We start from the raw sequence: 18,572 nt of genomic DNA, 5'->3' as shown, positions 1-18,572 counted from the left end.
CTGCTAAACCTGTGTGTTCTGAATTTTTTTGAGTTTTATTAATTTCTAATTTAAAAAAAAAATTTAAAATCAGAAACATGTTTAACAAGATTTTACTTTTCCACAAAGGTTGAAAGAATCTGGTGAATTTCAGGCAGGTACTTGTTAAAATAAAGTTTCTCTCCTGAAATATAAGTTGCTGGGTTTTTTAAAAGATGGTGTAGAAATCAGACAACTTTTCCTTGCTGTCTTTTTTCTCCATAGATGTTCCTTCACATTGTCATGGTTTGACGCTGGCACAATGCCAGCGCCCCATGAAAATACAACTCACCAATCAAATGCTGTGAAATGTGATCAAGAACAGAGCAAAGCAGGCCAAACTTAATAACAAAGGAAAAAAAACTTTATTACACTACTACTACTACTACTATAAAAGGAAAAGAAAGGAAAGAAAAAAACACACACAAAATTCGAAATGAAAACCTTCCAAAACATTTCTCCTCCCTCCACCCAACTCCACTAAACCCCAGCGAGACCCATTTGGATCCTTAATCAAGTTTTCACCCTTCAATATAATCAATACTAAGTCCATCGGGGAAGAGAGGAGTCCCCTTGCACCATAGAACCCCAGGAAACACAGCTGCCACCTCTTGTGTTTCCAATGTCACACGTGGCACCGCCCAGACACACAGGCCAGTGTGACACTCTCCTCTCCATGTCACAGTGCTCTCACCACCGGGCATGGACAGAGACTGCTTATAGGGCCCCTTTAAGGATGCTTTGCCAAGGACCACCAGGAACAACAGTCCAGTATCACAATTAGGGACTAGAGTCCCCCCCATTTTCCCCTGGGGCCGAGGGTCCAAAAGACAGAGATCGCCTTCTCTTCTTCCTGAAGATGGAGGGCATCCTCACACCCTCCTCAGCTCTCTCTCTGTCCACTCCAAAACTGGTAGTTGCTGCAGAAGGTCTCTTGGCACCAATGCATCCCCCTAAAATGCAGTCCCTCTTGAAAGAAAGAGTGGTTCAGTCTATGGTAAACAAGCAGAGTCCAGCCAAAAAGCCACTCTATCATCTGCCCCCAACCTTCTTCTCTAAACATCTGAGGTTTCAAGCTGTCTCTCTTTTCTTCAAATTCAGGAGGAGTAATATTTCATAAAGCCTTCATTTCTCAGGAAGGGTTAAAAGTCCCAACTCCCAAGGATGGCTCGCTGCCCAGGCTCCAGCTCCCACAGCCCGGCTGGGCACCTTGCGGCCCCCCCGCTCTTCTCCTTCCCTGCGGCGAACTGCCGATAAAACCACCGCTGTCTCTTTTTTCTCTCTTGGGAGAGAGAGAGAGACTCTGGGGGGGGAACAGAGACATCCCAGATTTCTCCACCCTTCCATCTGCAGGAGCTGACCCAGTCGGTTCCGATTCTTTACCTCCTGGCCTACCTGTGCAGGCCGCATGGCTCCCCTCCCCCACCCAGCCCGGGCTGGGGGGGGAGGTCCGTATCATGCGATGACAGGAACCAAAGAAGGACGAGTCCTCCTGGGAATTCCGCTTTTAACCCCTCTGTGTTCTCAGAGGCGTGTCCACCTTCAATTGGTCACCCCAAGTGTCAGTATCTAAACCTGACCCCTGACTGGATGAACCTCTTCCTTCTAAAAAAAAATTCTCTTCCCGTGTCAAACCATGACACACATGCAGCATCAGAGGACCATGCAAAGATGCATATTCAAATCCTTACCTAGAAAACTACTAATTCTCACCCCATGTCTAAGGGGATTCTGTGGTATGCTCTCCACAGGATTCTAAGCAGAATTCTAAATATCACAGCAGTAACATTAAAGACATAGACTGTACTTGAACACATTGCCTACCTTTTATTCGCAGAGAACCAGCATTACGGAGGGCATCATCTTTGATTTCCTTCACTATAACCTTTACAGTTGAGATAACATCTGGCCAGACTCCATCAATGACTCTAACTCTTATGTTGTATGTTCCCGGTGGGGTTCCTTCTTTAATAGTCAGCAAACCTGAGTTATCATTAAGGATAAAGTACCTGTAATAAGAGTTAAGCCAAGGAACAACCTATGAGAAGTTCAAAAGCTAAGTACTAATTACCATCACTGATGGTTTTTCTGAACCACTTTCTATTTATCAAAGAAGGCAGATATGTTCCCTCATGAAGGGACAGAGCAGAATAGAACATTTTTACATTGGCTCCTGTTGGCTCCTAATGATTCTTCATCAGTGTATCATGAAGGTTTCTTCCTGCTGCTATGCTGTATTAACTGTGTAGGAAGACTAAAGCTGCAATAGCCATAACTTTGGAAATAGTGCAAACTCCTAGTGCAGAAATATGCACTGAGAATGACACCTCAGTCAAAACCTCTGAGTGGCACATGTACATCTCAGCCCCAGTCATAATCCAGACACTCCCAAGTCTATACATCTAGTATAAATAAGGTCTTGAAACCAGTGGTGAGATGGAAACACCAGGAGCATGGATGGAGGAATTTAGAAGTTAGTAGGTATGTTTCCCTAGCAGCTCACTGCTACATATTGTGGGTATGACTGCAAAGAGGAATTTAGAATTCTGGCCCATGAGGCAATGGGCAGCACACTGGTTTGGCATGCAGTGTAATTTACTGCAGCCTCACACTTAGAAGGGCTTTTGAAGATCTGCACACAGAAGTGTCTAACCAACAAAATGCTTTTGTACTCCTGTCTTCAAAAAAAAGTCAGTGTAAATACTTGCTATAATTTTGTGTGCAAAATTTTCTAAAAAAATTTTCTAAATTTTCTAAAATTTTTCTAAAAAAAATGTATGCAACTCCCATTTTTCTCTCCAAATACCTTGATGTTTTCCCTTCAAATTGGTAGATTTTGCGATCCCAGTCATCAGCATCTGGGGCACTGACCTGGCCCAGTTCAGTCGTGGGGAGAATACCTGGAACAACATAGCACACAAATGGCACAGTCAGACCTCACACATGTAAACAAACATGTTCTGGTCAAAGCACATGTGTCATAAACCTAAGACCTGGACAAAAATTGTTGTGGTAGTTCTTGAGAGATATGCACCGGCTTGCAAATGCCACATGGTGCCCTGCTTATCACATGTTTGCTGTATGACTGCATAGATTTAATTCTACAGGTGACTACATTGAAAAGCATGGGGAAGGAAAAAAGAAAAGCCGCATCTGAGAATTTTCACTATTTTATCTGCATTATCCAACTTACAGAGTGGTTTAGACAGGATTTTTGTGTTTGGCAGGACAAACACCCAAAATGCAGACTGGGCTATAACAGGCAAAACCAATAGCAGTTACAGCAAGATATAAATTACAGCAAGATAGAGAGGATATCCAACATACAGTGCTCAGGCTTATTTTGAGTAAATGGTGAGACTGGGGTGAAATGGAAAGCAGCATTTATTCTGTTGGTTTTGCATCCTCTCAGCAAAACTGACAAATTAGTATTTTCTGGATTTACAAAACTTACTTCTGAAGGAAAGGTTCCTCCTTACTTCTGAAGGAAATAGTTATCTGAATTCATAAACCTACTGAATAAAGAATCAAGGATACACAAAAGGGATAAATGTAGGACTTTACCATGTGACAAGGAGCAGCACAAACCCCAACAACCAAGGATCTGAATTCAGGGAGAGAAAACTGTACCTCTCTGGCAACTGTGGTGACATTCACTGGCTATTTTGCAGGAGACAGGATGCTCTGGCATTTGATTCCCACAAGATATGAATGCAACATACAATGTGATAGTAGCCTTTTGATTCTGTCTCTCCTTTATATTTTAATTAATCAAAGATCTGAGGTCTTGAATAGTCCCTCCCAGAAATTAACAGATGTACCGATGAAAGAAACAACTAAAATGTAATTTAGGCTTAATGAAAATGTTTGGTATTTAAGCTACAGGCAGAGTTCTCAGCAAATAGAAACAGACTTGGTTTCAATTTAACAATAAGCTGAATTTGAGTAATCATGCAACAGACAGTACAAGGTTTCAGTACAAATAAATATGAAGAGTACCTACTCAGAAGTAGTTCCCAATGTGCCATAACAGACAATCTATTTAATGTGCTATCAAACCATAGGACATGGAGCAGAGTAGAAGAGAAAGGAATGCCCTGAGCCAACATGGATGCAAGCATCCCAAAATATTTTTACCTGTGTGTTTTATTTTCCTGATGGGCTTATAATGGGGGGCACCAGATCACAAGAATACTGCTGCCTAATTGTCAAAGCAAGAATGGAAAGAAGGCTTCTCTCACACTGTATGCAGACAGTATTCACAGAAAATTCCCCCATAACAGCATTTTTCAGCTGAAGACTTAGTGTTTCAGCAGTTTACATATAAGTTCAGTTTAAGTGTATACACTGAAGTTCAATTCAGTCTGGAGGAGGAAAAAGGTTTAAGGAGGAGAAAGGTTCTCAGCATTCAGACTCGTCATTTCTCAGCAACGTTATGAACTTTGGTAATTTTTTTCTCCCCTGATATGTTAACACTGCTGAAAAACTGTACCTGAAACCAAGAGATCATTACTCAAGTTTGACAGAAAGGTGCCAAAAAAAGCAGCCAGTTATACTCCTTCTTCAAGGCTGGCTCACTTTCTTCCACAAATCAAGTGGCACAGAGACCTGTGCCCCACACACCTACTGCTCTTTGTTGGGGTTTAAGCAAACTTCAGTAGCACCTCTACTAACAGCTTACGTGGAACAGAACAGAGTCCCCCTGTTAGACTTAAAGCTGCCTCTTTTTGCCTTATGTCACACGTGGAAGCAAAGATCAGGGAGTGATTTACCATCATAGCTGTAAATGAGACACTCCATGTAGCCAGCAGAATGCGGGTGGTCATTTTGGTCCCCGATGTTCACGGTCAGGGTGTTGGTGGAGCTCATGGGTGGGATCCCACTGTCTGTGATCAGGATGGGCAGGTAGAACACCTTGTGCACCTCCCTGTCAAAGGTGCGCAGTGCGGTGAGCACGGCACTGCCATTGTGGAAGTCCTGCAGGCTGAAGCTGGTCAGGCTATCGAAATCACTGAGAAGGCGAAAGGAGAAAGGTGCTCCGTTAGCAGCAGTGTCTCGGTCCTTGGCATACAGCAGTGTGGAGGTCTCATTCATTTGGACAGCCTGTGGAGAGGCTGTGTTTTCCCAGACCACTGGGTTATAATGTGCCTCAAACTCTGGCCCATTGTCATTTACATCCTGCAGAGTCACTAAAACAGTGGCACTGCCAGTCAGAGGGGGCTGTCCCATATCAGTGGCAATCACAACGAGCTGGTACTGAGCCACTGTTTCATAATCCAGCAATCCTGCAACCATCAGCCACCCATCACTAGCCAGAGAGAACTGGCCACCTGGATCAGACTTGTTTAGCAGGTGGAAAGAAAACCTCCCATTCAGGCCAGAATCCAAGTCAACAGCGGAAACCTGAATAACTCTGGTGCCAACAGGTACATCTTCCCCAAGTGCAGCCACTTCATAGAACTGGGGATAGAAGACAGGAGCATGATCATTGGAGTCCTCCACATAGATCACACAATGAGTGATGCTAAAGAAATCCATGTCCTCTGCTTTCACAGTCAAATTGAATACCCTCTCATGAGGCTTCTCAAAATCAACCCGTTTGCGTAGTCGGATAAACCCACAGTTGTTGACTTCATCTGTCTCTATGGAGAATTTGCGATCATTGTCTCCATCAACAATGCTGAATGCCACCATGGCATTTTCTCCCTCATCTCTGTCCACAGCAGACACCACTACCACCTCAGTGTTAATACTCGCATTCTCGGAGACAAATGCTGTGTAAATCCTTTGCAGGAAGACTGGAGCATGATCATTCACATCAGTCACCAAAATAGTGGCAGTGCCTGTCCCAGTAAGCCCTCCTCCATCTCTGGCCTCAACCACCACTAGGTATTTGTCTTCCTTCTCACGGTCCAGGGACCCAAGCACTGTAGAGATCGTGCCACTAACTGAATCAATTGAGAACAAGTTCAAATTAATTTCATTTTTGACATTCTGAATGATACTGTATGTTAGCACAGCATTTATACCAGCCTTGGGGTCATCGAGGTCCACTGCTGTCATTTCCATGATAGGAGTGTCAGCTGGAGAGTCCTCAGGGATGTGGCCCATGAAGCAGCCATCCGACACACAGAGGAAAAGGGGTGCATTGTCATTCACGTCCCTCACTTCTATGATCACATCTGCAAAGCCAGTCAGTCCCTCTCCGCCCTCATCTGTTGCAAGAACGAGAAAGCGCCACGTCGATCGCTTCTCGCGGTCCAACCTTTTGTGTGCGCTGATCTCACCAGTGTTCTCATTGATGCTGAATTCGCTGCTGGCTCCCTGTCCGTGCAGGGAGTAGTTAATGGCATTTTGATCTGCCGCTTGGTCGGGATCTGTTGCAGAAACCTGGAACAAGGCACAGGAGGCAGTTGTTTATGTCAAAAAAAAAAAAGGGAAATCACAGTTCTCTTATTGATGGCAGCTGCAACAGTGCAGGCTAAATGAATAGTGTGAATTTGAACATCAAGCATTTGCTTGAGTGATTATTCTTTCAACAAACATCACATACAGCCTAGAAAACCGAAAGAGGACATTTTGACACTAATACATTCTACTTCCCTATATATTTTGGAAAGAGAAAAAACTGCAGGAAGAATCAAGTGAAAAATAATAACAGTTCTGCTGAGCAAATATTTCATGTGAAACGTTTGGAGCTGGAATACAAAAGCAAGCAGAGGCTGATTCTCTCTGAGTTTACAAACTGCTGTGAAAACAGATCATGCATCCAAGCTGATGATCAGCACAGGCCAGAGAGAACTCCCAGCTCCGGATTTGCATCCAGGGATTGCTTGGGAGATTTGCTAGTTGGGCCTACCAAGAACTACTCTAACAACAAAACAATGAAGATGATTGAGCTGGAATCAAAGAACAATCCCTGGTAATGTTTATTTGGTAGCATAAATTTAACCATTACACACACAAAGTATATATGCCAAAACCATTCTGTACTTATATAGTTACACAAAACGTGCCACATCTTCTCTATCAAGGAAAGTTATCACAATTCTCAATACTTAGAATCAAGTAATTTTAAAATCATTTTGGAAAAGTCTCTTAGGATCAAAACCAACCACTATTTATGTAGGTGAAGAGAGCAAGTCCACCACGAAAAATTACCAGTTTTACTTTATTCTATTCTTCACAGGAGGTTGCTAGCTAAGTCCTAATACCAGGCCTCACCCACCCTAAATAAACAATATTTTTGGATTTGTGTGACTGGATGGGATTGATCTGAACATAAAGCCAGGTTTTGCCCTGCTTTGTGGAAACTGCTTTACCTTTAGGACAAGTACAGGCAGATCAGTGAGCTCCTCCAAGACACTGCCCTGGTATTCACTCTGAGTGAAGATTGGTGCTTCATCATTCTTATTGACAACATTGATGATGATAAGAGTGTGGTTTTCCCATTTTCCATCAGAAGCTACAAGCCGGAGCTCATAATGTTGTTCTTGTTCATAATCCAGAGGCTGAGCAATGAAGACAGTTCCAGTCTCAGGTTCCACATCAAAAACCCCTTTCACATTTCCTGAAGTGATCTGATACCTTAGTTTGGCATTTGCACCTATAAGAGAAAGAAACAATTGCCCCCTGTTCACTCTGTGAATGTTCAAACCAGATATGCACAATGGACATGTATCCAAGAGAAATTTTATTTTGCAAGACTGTTGTGGTGTGTGTGTGTGTGAGATAAAACATAAAAACATACACAAAATGATCTGTGTACATAATTTGAAGATTCTGTGTGTGATAGATGAGAGGCTAGGTTTGTATTTATATTTACAAGTATAATTTACAGACACAGACAAGCACCTGTTGATTGATAACGGAGAAATTGCATTACTCTAAATTATTGTGCATTCATTTGCCAATAATAAAAAAGTAACATACTATGAAAATAGAAGAAGTTATTTTTACTCAATGTTTCCTAAGTCTCTCACTTCAAATGCCAGTATTCCTTAACTTTTTCTTAAACCACTGGGTGGTGCTAAAATATAACAGAAGTCCTCTATTTTGAGTAAGAATTCATCTTAGAACGTTCCACCTGTGCAACAGTAGTTATTTGATTGCTGCAAAACTTAGAAACAACAAGTAGTTTAGTGCTTCCTGTTTACTTATTTGGAAAGGTAAAAAATACACCGCATTCCAGTATACAAAGTCATTTCCTAAATTAAATAGGTGATCTGCTAGGACCAAAAAGAACATTCAGCTTTTCAAGTTGCGAGTCAGCTGTGGATGACAAGACTAGAGCAATATGGATGGCTAGAAAGTGAAAAGGCTGTGTTCAACTTGAAAGGACTTGGCTGCCTTTGCGGCAAAAGCTTGAGCATCACTTGCTAGCAGCTTTTGTCAAATTCTCCCGTCTGCAGCAGCCTCTGCAGAAAGGCCTCTTTACACCTCTCTCATGGGCACTAAGAGGCACAGGCATTGCAGCACTGCCACAGAAAGGAACGGCCAGCTCTCACCTACTCTCAGCAACACATCCCACATCCAAATGACAGAGTTCTCATTTGGGCTCTGCCTTCTTTTAACCAATAGATTTGTTTCTCTTCAGCAAGTTGAGCTGGACCTGCTCACAAAAGCAACCAAAATGCAAAGGCAGGGACTGACTAGTGGTGCATGCTGTTGGACTGGCTCTGCCCATCTGGTTTCACCACTCAGTAGGGGCAGCTTCACACCATCAGAGCTGGCATCAGTGTGAGCCCAAATGGAAGGTCTGACTTTCTCTTTCTTCCTGATTTCATTTCTAGCCATGCCATCCCACATTTTCCACTGTTCGTCAGATTCTTCCACAAGCATATTTAACCCACTAACTCACCAAAAAGCACACATTTGATTTTTTTGCAATAGTGGCAAATCGAACTGACTCCTAGGGAGATCTTGAAAGCACAGGAGTCAGTAAAAAGCAAGCATGTACTCCGGAAAGAGTGAGTATAAAATTACAGCAGTTTTGCAATTCCAGGCGATTTCATTCTGCCCCAAAGACATTGCCAGCTAACTTAACCTTTTCATTACAAACCTGAGCACCCAATTAAAGAAAACACTCACATGCACCCAGAACTTCTCTCCTCACTTTTACAAATGTGTTTCAAATTTGGAATTGTCTCCTGAATGCAGATAGCTGTTTGCCCATGAAAGAAGCAGCCCTACCCTACACACAAACACACATTAACACTAAAGGACTTAAAAAGACATGCACGGTCCACTCACCCTCATCTTTGTCATCTGCTGTTGCTGTCACAACAGGACTTCCCACATCCCTGTCCTCATCTATGCTGACCTCATACACTGACCGAGGAAATGCTGGAGCGTTGTCATTCACATCGCTGACAAAAATCCTCACGTAGGCTGTGTCTAAGGAGATGCAAGAGGAGAACACAGAGTAGAAATGGCAGAGGTGGAATACCTTGCATTATTCCAAACAGTTCACATACCTGCCAAGACTATGAAAGGTAAAAAGCCTAAAATAGAATTCCTTAGTTTTACCTGTGTTGGACTGCCCATGAACACCAGGTCTAGCAGATTCTGATAAGTCCTGAGACTGAACTTCAATCAAGTAAGAGGCTTTTTTCTCTCTGTCAAAAGATGCCTGGGTGTAAATAATTCCTGTCTCAGGTTCAATGGTAAAGAACTGATAATCCTCATTAGCATCTTTTAATATTAAGTAGTGAACCTAAAAAGGAAATCATTAAAAAAGGTTAAATTTTCTATTTTCATTTGTATGTCCAAGTGCTGTGACCTCCCCCTTCCTCAGTAGCCTCCTGGTTCTGTCTGCAAAGGAGCAACACTCTGAGGAAAGACAGATCACCTGAACGTATTTTTTCTAAGTCTTTTGTTTATTTTGATATAAAAAGTGCAGAATTCTCAAACAGAAGAACATCTGTACCAGTGATATCAAGGCCCATCAAGCCCTGTATCTAATCTCCAACAGAGGCCAGTAGAAGCAGTTAAGAAAGATCATGAATAACAGAAGGAGAGAGAATGTATGGACTGGCATTTTCCCTGGTGTCTCCTCAGCTTCTAGTAATCCACTGTGCTTCTGATCTCAAAAAAAATAAAGAAAGAATGAACAAAAAAAAGCTAATAATTTGGGTCTTCATCAAGACTGAGTAAATGAAAACATCCACCAATTAAAGCTATTTAAATTTTTCCCTTTACTAAAGGTCTTTCTCTGAAAAAAACACCAGTTCCATCCCTCAAGTCATGTCCAGAGCAGCACCAGCCTGTTCTACCATACAGGTTGCCCTTCAGAAGCTACAAAATGAGCAGAGCTCCCGGAGCGTCCACTAGCTAGAGTTTCTTCACAGAAGAGCTAGTAGAATTTTTAGAAACGGCTCAGGAAAATGTAAAGAAAATGAGTAATTCCCTTCAAAACACTGCTTTTTCCTAGGGTTGGGTCATTATTACTATGATCGTCAAATGTTGGTTTGACCGATTATGGTATTTCATTGACCATATTTAAAAGGCTGTGAATAACTGGCAATAATCACTGATGGTCAATTAAAAAAATGAACTAAAGAGGTGGGAGTGTGAAAACAGCAGTGTCCTGCAGCCACATCCACTTGTCATGGGAGTAACCCTGAGAATCATGCAGCAGTGCTTTGTCATGGTTGCTGGATCAGGGTAGCTGCCACGCTGCAGGACCCCGAGGTCACGAAGAGCATCTTCTCTACCTGCATCCCATGAGATTCACACCCGCCATAAGATAGACAAATGCTTGACAAGCGCTGTAAGAATTGCTGGTGGCCCATTCCCTGCCATCAGCTGGCTGCACATTCTCACTAATTACAGTACTACAATTTGAGTATTGTGAGGAAAAGAACTGGATTCAGGTCAAACCTCTCCATGTAGGCCAGAATCCAAGTCCATAGCTGACACCTGAACCACGGACGTGCCAACATCAGCTCCTTCTGGCACAGATACCTCGTAGTTAGAAGACATGAAGAATGGAACATTGTCATTGACATCTGAAAAATGAGTTGATGAAGATCATGGTAAGAAAATATTTGAAAACTTTTTTGTTTACGGTGTTTTTTTGTTTCCCCCCCCCCACAGGTGTATTTCGCTTGGAGGAAGAACTTATATTGTTTATAGTAATAAGCAATCCTGCTCTGGGTTTTCCCATTCTCATGGTAGAAGTCAGGAGGCATTTTACAGACACTAGGCAGTTTCTGGGAGACAGTGGCCTAATCCCAGCTGAGATAGTGGCTAATGATTTGACCAGAGATATACTAAGTCCATGAATGCCAGGACCAGGAGGGCTTTCATCCACAGCTAAATTACTGAAAAAGGATTTTTTTTCTTGTGAGTAGAATGAAGTTTCTGACAAGTTCTGGTACCAATTTCTGTACCAATTTCTGGTACCAATTCTGGCACTACAGGAAAAGCCCTTTGGGACAGGGTCCATAACCTACAAGGCTAGGAGGCTCAGATCCTGCTCTACAGCCTGAAGGGGTTTTGCATTGATGGATTGTGAAACACAGAACAATGCTGTGATAAAGTAAAGCAGGAAAGTTGGATTCCTTTTCAAATTACTACCCCATTCTCATTTCCATGGTGGTGGGCAAGACAAATGTTTTTGCTGGAGACTTCATTTATTCATATTTTCATTTGAATGTCTGCCTAACAAAAGTAACTCCACTAATTCTGCAAAAAGCAGGGATTAATATCAGTTTTATAGTTTTATGTGGATCTACTGGAACAGAGCCTTATGAAAAGATCCTACTGTAAGGAGGTTTGGATCAAATTTTTGAAAATTGCATTTATCATAAGGGTAAATTTTATTTCTCTACATGTAATCTCAATATGCAGTGGAAAATACTGAATGTAACAAAAAACCCTAAACAGATATCCAACACAAACCCAGCCTGAGTTGCTTCTCTTTTTATAGCATAGACTATTTCCAGTACTCATCTCCTTGTAATAGCTTGGGAACAAATACTAGATTTCTCCTCCTTTCCAAAGAAAATCTTTCTGATTACCTTTACAGAACCAGGCACAGTGCTGCCTAAACATTCAAATAGCCCATTTTTGCACTATCACATCTCCACATTTGATAGTTGTACTTAGGATTTGCCTCAGACATTGTTTAATGACTGCATGACTTTTTACAGTATAGAAACGTACAAAGCATTCTGAGGTGGCTTGGCATTTCATGGATGTTACCTTAATTCGTGGCATTATACTAAAAATAATAAGAATATTTTTCTGAACAGCAACAAAGCTTACCTGTTATATTGACACAAACAGTGGCAAAGGAAGCTAAAGGAGTCATTGCTACATTTTGTGCCCGGACTGTCAGGGTGAAAAACTTAGTAGTCTCAAAGTCAAGTGGTTCAGCGACTAGAAGAGAAGCAGATCCATCAGCTCTGTTTGGCTTCAGATAGAAACGAACTGGCATGTTAGTCTCTGGAACTTGACCCTCCTCCAGGTTATACGTAACCCTGGGATCACCAAGGGGGGATGTGGCTTTGATGGTCTGAGGAAGAAAAGAGCCACCACATACATTCATGAAGCAGGAGTTACAAGTGTTATGTGTTGAGTTTGATGGCAGAAACATATACACATGTATGTACTTCAAGAACATACATGCCTGTATGACTCAGGTAACAGGCAAAATAGAAACATTTACAGAGCTGAGTTTTATTTTTACAATACCTAGGTTTGGTGCAGGTGTTTAATCAACAGGAAATTTATCTGCCTGTAAATGTGCCAAGCCAGAACTGCAGCACAGCTATAGGAAATCCCTCCTCTCTCCTTCTTCCAAAGCAAAACTAATCCATAAGGAGACCATTTCTCCACTGACTTGTACATTTTACTCAGCAAGTTACAGAAGAAAAACTCAAACCCTAAATTGTTTCCAAGTACTTGAATATGACATGCAGGAGGAGGAAGGCAGGAATTATGTGGCAATATATAGAAGACTAAGTCTTCTATCCTTAAAGACTATGTCTCTATGGGTTAAAAAGGAATAGGTTTGAGTTACAAGAGTCCAAAGCAAACTATGTGACTCCATGCTCTCGGGCTAAACTGAGAAAAGCTTTAAGAACGACACAAGCAGATAGCACAGCCCACTGAGGATGGAGGAGACGGCTCTTGGAGGGAACACACAAGAATTTCCTTCTCTGGCAGCACATAAGTCTTGCTCCTGTGGAAGCACACCCTGAAGGCCATTAATGTAAGAATTCACTGGGAAAACTGCCGCCGGCTGAAATGCCACCCTATTCTGTGACAGGTACACCTGACAAACTTAAATGGGTGCACAGCAGTGCAGGCTCATAAGGGAATAGTGCAAGACAGTAAGGCTGCAGAGCGGGCATCTCTGAACTTCTGACTTAGAGCATAACAGAGGAAGACGTGGAAATGAAGAGGGAGGGAAGTAATCATGCTTGTAACATACCACAATCTTGGTGTCACGAATGGTGTTTTCGGGGATGGTTACCCAGTATGTGCTCTGCTCCCAGCGGGGTGGCTGGCTCAGTGCACTAGTGACAGTCACCGTCAGCTCCGCGGTGCTGCTTCTGTTCCCACCATCTGTCGCTACAATATAGCAGCTAATGCGCATTGTCTAGAAACAAAGGCAGAGGATACTTGAAAACTATTTTGTACAAACCAAGAGACTGCAATTAACCCTCTGCAATGGATTTGAGAGGCTGGAGTCTCACATTACTCACATTATGTAGCGGGCCATTCACATACACCCAGCCTGTGCTGGGGTTGATCTGGAAGTATTCCAGCTGATGCTCTAACATGGAGTATGTGACAGCAGCATTCACGCCCTGGTCACTGTCGTGAGCTGCAACTCGGAGGAAACTCATCCCCACCGGAGTGTCTTCGCTAAGGAAGTCTTTGAAAAGACAAAGGTATTGTCAGCAAGTCTGCTCTGGTTTAGCAGGCTGTATTTGTAAAGAAATACCCCTGTAAAACATCATTGTTCCCTTCATGGGAGACTAAACACTTCTGTACTGAGGCAGTTTATAAAGTATTGTCACCAACAGTGTCTATAATCCTCTTTTAGCTTTCCCTTCCCTCTCCTCTGCCACGCTGGGTTGTTAAGTGAGCTGCTGGTGGTGCAGATTTACTGATACTGCTGCTGCCAGCGCTGGTGCCTCTCCATGGTGGTGCTGGCAAGCCCCACAGTGGCTCACATGCCCACTGCTTCGATCACAGCCCAGCCTGTGGGCTCAGCTGATGATAAAAGCAGGTTGGCATCAAAGGCAATTCTGTTGAATTGAATTAATCTTGAGTGTGAGTGGTGCTGGCAGCACTGCCAGTGGGAGACACTAAGTAATAAAGACTCAAGTCACAGAGAAAATACCTCCAACCCCCCAGTGTTTTGGAAAAGCTGACCAGAGCAAGGGCAATGGTCATTTTATGTATGTCTCTTTCCTTAGGTTTCACTCCCTGTTTCCAGAAATCCACCTGTGTCAGAGGTCATGTCTTTCTGCTTGTAGTTCTAGAGAGACCAATCCTTCTTTGGACCTGCTCATGTAATTGTCATCTAAAAATCTGGTGGCAAAGTCATGCCACCAGACTGCATAGAGCCCAGTGCACAGATGACTAATAATTTTGTCATCCTAAAGCCTGATTTCTGGAAGAGACACCAACAGAATGATGGGAAATCATAAGCAGTCATTTCCTGCACCCCTCCACTCTGTGAGGCAGTTTCATATGAAACTATTGCATCCCTGCCAGCTGTCTTTCTTCCACACTTGTCTTTACATTACACTGATTTTTGTCCAACTTTTCCCTCTATCCTCAGCCATCCAGTCCCAATTCCTCCTTCAAGTAGCTATGTGTGCTTGCCTGATTGTGTTTTTGAGTTGTTTCCTTGTGCTAAGGCTCCACCAGCTCAGTGTATTAAAACTGACAGTGTAGTTGGGTTTAGGCAACCCAGTCAATCTGTTAATTCGTGTCTTGCTCAGAAACTATTTCCTACCTTTGACGTCCCTTATAAGTGTGTCCTTTAGCATTGTTGATGTGGGATAATCAGAACTGCACACTACTTATGGAGCAGTCATGTTTTCTGTTTTGGTCTTCTCCTTTAATGTCTACAGTGTGTAGTAGTGGAGCAGTACAACTTTAAACAACACCAACCACTTGCTCCATGAGCAGTAGTTTGAGATTTAATTGGCTTCACTCCTCCCTGTGTCATTTAATTGTCCTGGGATTCTTGTCTTTGGTATGTCAGTAACAGACAAAGCTAATCTCACAAGAGATTTACCAGCGCTAAGATAGATTAATGTAAATTGAATTAACTGCCATAAATCACTGTAAAATTCTCCTTTTTTTGTGTTAAGCTTTTGTTTGTGTGTGTGTGTGTATTTATGCTGACTTTAACAGTCAAATGCTGTTAAATTGCATTGTAATAAGAAAGACAAAGTTACTTGGAAGGGTGGTACTCTCGCATTTCATGTGCCTTGCTTGCTGCTGACACAACTTTAACATTTACTGTACCATCCCTGCTACAGTTAAGCATTTCTTTAATGTCTGTTTTGCAGAGAGATGATAAGATGCATGGCTAAATCAGGAATTTGACCAACATGGTAGTGCTGAGAGTAAAGAACCAGCAGTTTCCAGGATGAATAGAAACCTATGACTAATGGCATTTGATCTTGTTAGGGAAGAAGCTATTTTTAATTCTGTGATGTTTAAGTATTGATTACTTATGTAGAGATTCTGGGAAAGTGCTAGGCATAACGTGACCTCGTTATCTGCAGTTCTGCCATCTCAAAAAGCTACCTTTGCTTCAGAACCTTTGCTGGTACCCTCTGTTCATGAAAAAAGGAAAAAAAAATCTGCCTGTTCCTTGAAGTGCTGAAGCCACCATAATTACAAATGCAACCTTTCAGCTTCACAACTTTTGAAAAAGAGGAATCCTGGGCAGTTTTACCTGAAGGACACGTGTGATGGTAGAATAGAAAGGTTCATCTTTGCACAAACATTACCTCTACCTCAGGGATTGTCTGCTCCACTCAAAAATATTTCTCTCCAGGAAGATCATTCCTGCTCAACTTCTCAGTGCTGCTTTGGCCAGATTTGCAGAAGATGCTGGTAAGAATGTAGAAATGGCTATTCCAAATCTACACATTTTAATGAATTTGGCACTTAGAATTAGTCACTACAAGATACTTTAAAAGGTGCAACACAATTTTCCTTCTGTCCTTGTACATAACTCTGAAGTGTGGATGTATATTTAGCATATTTCCCAGCAGGTGTCACTTGTTGTTAAAGTCCTAAAATATAAACATCCAACTTATTTTTGAATCCTAAAATGCTGGCATCTGTGATGTTAAAGACAATTTTCTTATAAGCCATCTTCATTTTAATAAGGCATTGGTCACTGCTTTGCTCTCCACGACATTTCACACAACTGGCAAAAGAACTCCAAAATTAAGTTGTTGACAGATGCACCAGCAAAAAAAATATTTTTTTTCCATTTTCAAGCAATTATGCAAGGAAGGACCTGTTCCAGTCCAAAAACTAGAGATTATACTCATGACTTGTGGATGACATTAAATGTAGAGAGTCCAAGCGTAATGAAATGCAGGATTCTACTGGAGAAGCATCAAATAAAATTAAACAAAAGACTGATGTAAAGCATATCATGTGGGGATGAAAAAGGGAATGCCACCAGGTCAAATGGGAAAAGGTAGCTCAGCAGGACAAATACAGCAGGTGTTGGCTCCCAGCCAAAGGTAGCCTAGAAACCAAGGATTTTGTGCTGTTTGGCAAGACTCAAATGCCACTTCAGTCTATTCAAACAGAGGTGCTGTGCTACAAAGACACAGATGACAATTGTAATTCTAGTCAGGGTTGATGACTTCCCAGCTAGGATATCATGTTTTGTTTTGGGACATCAAATAAAAATTCAGTGCAGAAAAAACTGGGCAGAGAAAAACTGCAAAGAGAAGGGATCAGATCTGCCTCATCTGTAGGAGTGAAGTATGTCAGTTTTTAAGAGAACTGCAATGACTGAAGAGGACTGGTTAATTCTGCACATTCCCACTGAAGATGGGTTAAACAGTAACTGGCTTAGTGGGCAACAAAAGAAGTGACCACCGTTACAAGGAATAACCTTCTAAAAGATTGATGTGGCAGTAGTGGGACAAGCAGTTAAGTAGCACTCACACTGATAGCGACTCTTGTCAAACTTGGGGTCGTTGTCGTTGACGTCAGCGATGAGGACGGTGAGCTGGCACACGCCGATCAGCGGCTCCTGCGCCTGGTCAGTGGCAGTGACAGACAGAGTGTACTCCCTCTGCCTCTCCCGGTCAAAACTCTGCGTGGTGGTGATGACTCCTGCAAGCACAGACACCTCCTGTGCTGCCTGTCACAGCCTCAGGACGGAATTTGCAGAGAGGAATCTGCACATCTCCTGAGCAAAAGGAAGCTCTGACCATATGCAACACAGCCGTGAAGCTCGATCCTCATCGACCCTGCAACATGTCTTGGACTAGACCAACTCAAGTTCTCCTCTCTCTCCTCCCCACACATGCCTCATGTCACCTTTTTCCTGCTGCCCTGGTAAGAAGCCCAGTCTGAGTATCTTGTTATCTCATGGCTCATGGAGCACAGAAGGAATTTCTCCTTCTCACTGAAGGGCCTCTCTAGGTTTACTCCAGTGGTAGTCCGAGTAACTGAATCAGCTCATTATTACTTTGAGGAAGTGTCACACCACAGAAGACACAAGTGATATGACCAAAGTAACCTCTGCTACAGGACTTGGAGACTGTCTCCTTGAACAGATTAAAACTGGGTAAAATTATATGGATAAATCAAACAATTTTCTCAGAATTTCAGGTTTTCCTCCCTACTAATGAAGTCTCTCTCTGTACCTCAGCTATTTTCTTCTGGTTAGCAGATTTTGAACTGGGCTTCTTGAGGCCACTTCTAGACCTATTTCTCTACAATGCTCAAAGTTCTTCAGCTCTGTTATAGTCCCTTCCAATCTCCTGCACAGTCCTGGATATAACAATATCCTATTTTCCTATTTGGACTATGGAAACATCAACAATTATATAACATCTTAATTTAAAATAAATCATATGTAAAGAGATTGTTGCCTTGTTCTGTATGAGGGTTTTGCCTGTAGTGCACTGGATCTCCTATCTGTGTGTGAGATGAGAAATAAACTGTGGCCACATCATAGGGAAGAATAATCTTGACCTGTAAAACTCACATTTTCTGCTGCCCTTGATCCAAATAAGAAGGTAAGTGATACAGAACACAATTTTATATTCTTATTGAACTTATTTATCTTCTTATTGAACTTATTGAACTATTTCATTTGCATTTGGGACCCCTGATATAAGAAGGACATGCATTTGTTGGAGTGAGTCCAGAAGAGGGACATGAAGATGATCAGAGGGTTGGAAACCTCTCCTGTGAAGACAGACTGAGCTGGGTTTTTTCAGCCTGGAAAAGAGAAGGTTCCAGGGAGACCTTACAGCACCTTCCAGTGCCTAAAGGTGGCCTACACAAGAGCTGGAAAGTATCTATGGGCATGTAGT

The 18,572-nt window shown here is 42.3% G+C and overlaps 1 protein-coding gene across 4 annotated transcripts in view; it reads right to left on the bottom strand.

Moving 5' to 3' along the window:
- LOC100227924 (neural-cadherin-like) overlaps positions 1 to 18,572 on the bottom strand; it is a 56,324-nt gene that overhangs the window by 15,938 nt on the left and 21,814 nt on the right. For all 4 annotated transcript variants that reach the window (XR_004367150.3, XM_072924834.1, XM_072924835.1 and 1 more), the window contains exons 10-20: positions 17,191 to 17,361; positions 13,734 to 13,906; positions 13,460 to 13,627; positions 12,289 to 12,538; positions 10,900 to 11,027; positions 9,547 to 9,733; positions 9,271 to 9,414; positions 7,341 to 7,624; positions 4,791 to 6,408; positions 2,825 to 2,918; positions 1,843 to 2,027 (exon numbers count right to left, since the gene is read on the bottom strand). Coding sequence is in view for 3 of the 4 variants with exons in the window: in XM_072924834.1 (XP_072780935.1) it covers positions 1,843 to 2,027; positions 2,825 to 2,918; positions 4,791 to 6,408; positions 7,341 to 7,624; positions 9,271 to 9,414; positions 9,547 to 9,733; positions 10,900 to 11,027; positions 12,289 to 12,538; positions 13,460 to 13,627; positions 13,734 to 13,906; positions 17,191 to 17,361 (3,402 nt within the window). In the remaining variant the exon portion in view is untranslated. The remainder of the gene's footprint in view (positions 1 to 1,842; positions 2,028 to 2,824; positions 2,919 to 4,790; positions 6,409 to 7,340; positions 7,625 to 9,270; positions 9,415 to 9,546; positions 9,734 to 10,899; positions 11,028 to 12,288; positions 12,539 to 13,459; positions 13,628 to 13,733; positions 13,907 to 17,190; positions 17,362 to 18,572) is intronic.

This window comes from Taeniopygia guttata, chromosome 2, assembly GCF_048771995.1.
Source record: "Taeniopygia guttata chromosome 2, bTaeGut7.mat, whole genome shotgun sequence".
Lineage (NCBI taxonomy): Eukaryota > Metazoa > Chordata > Aves > Passeriformes > Estrildidae > Taeniopygia > Taeniopygia guttata.
Note: the sequence above shows the minus strand (reverse complement) of the source record. Positions and strands in the feature narration are given on the sequence as shown.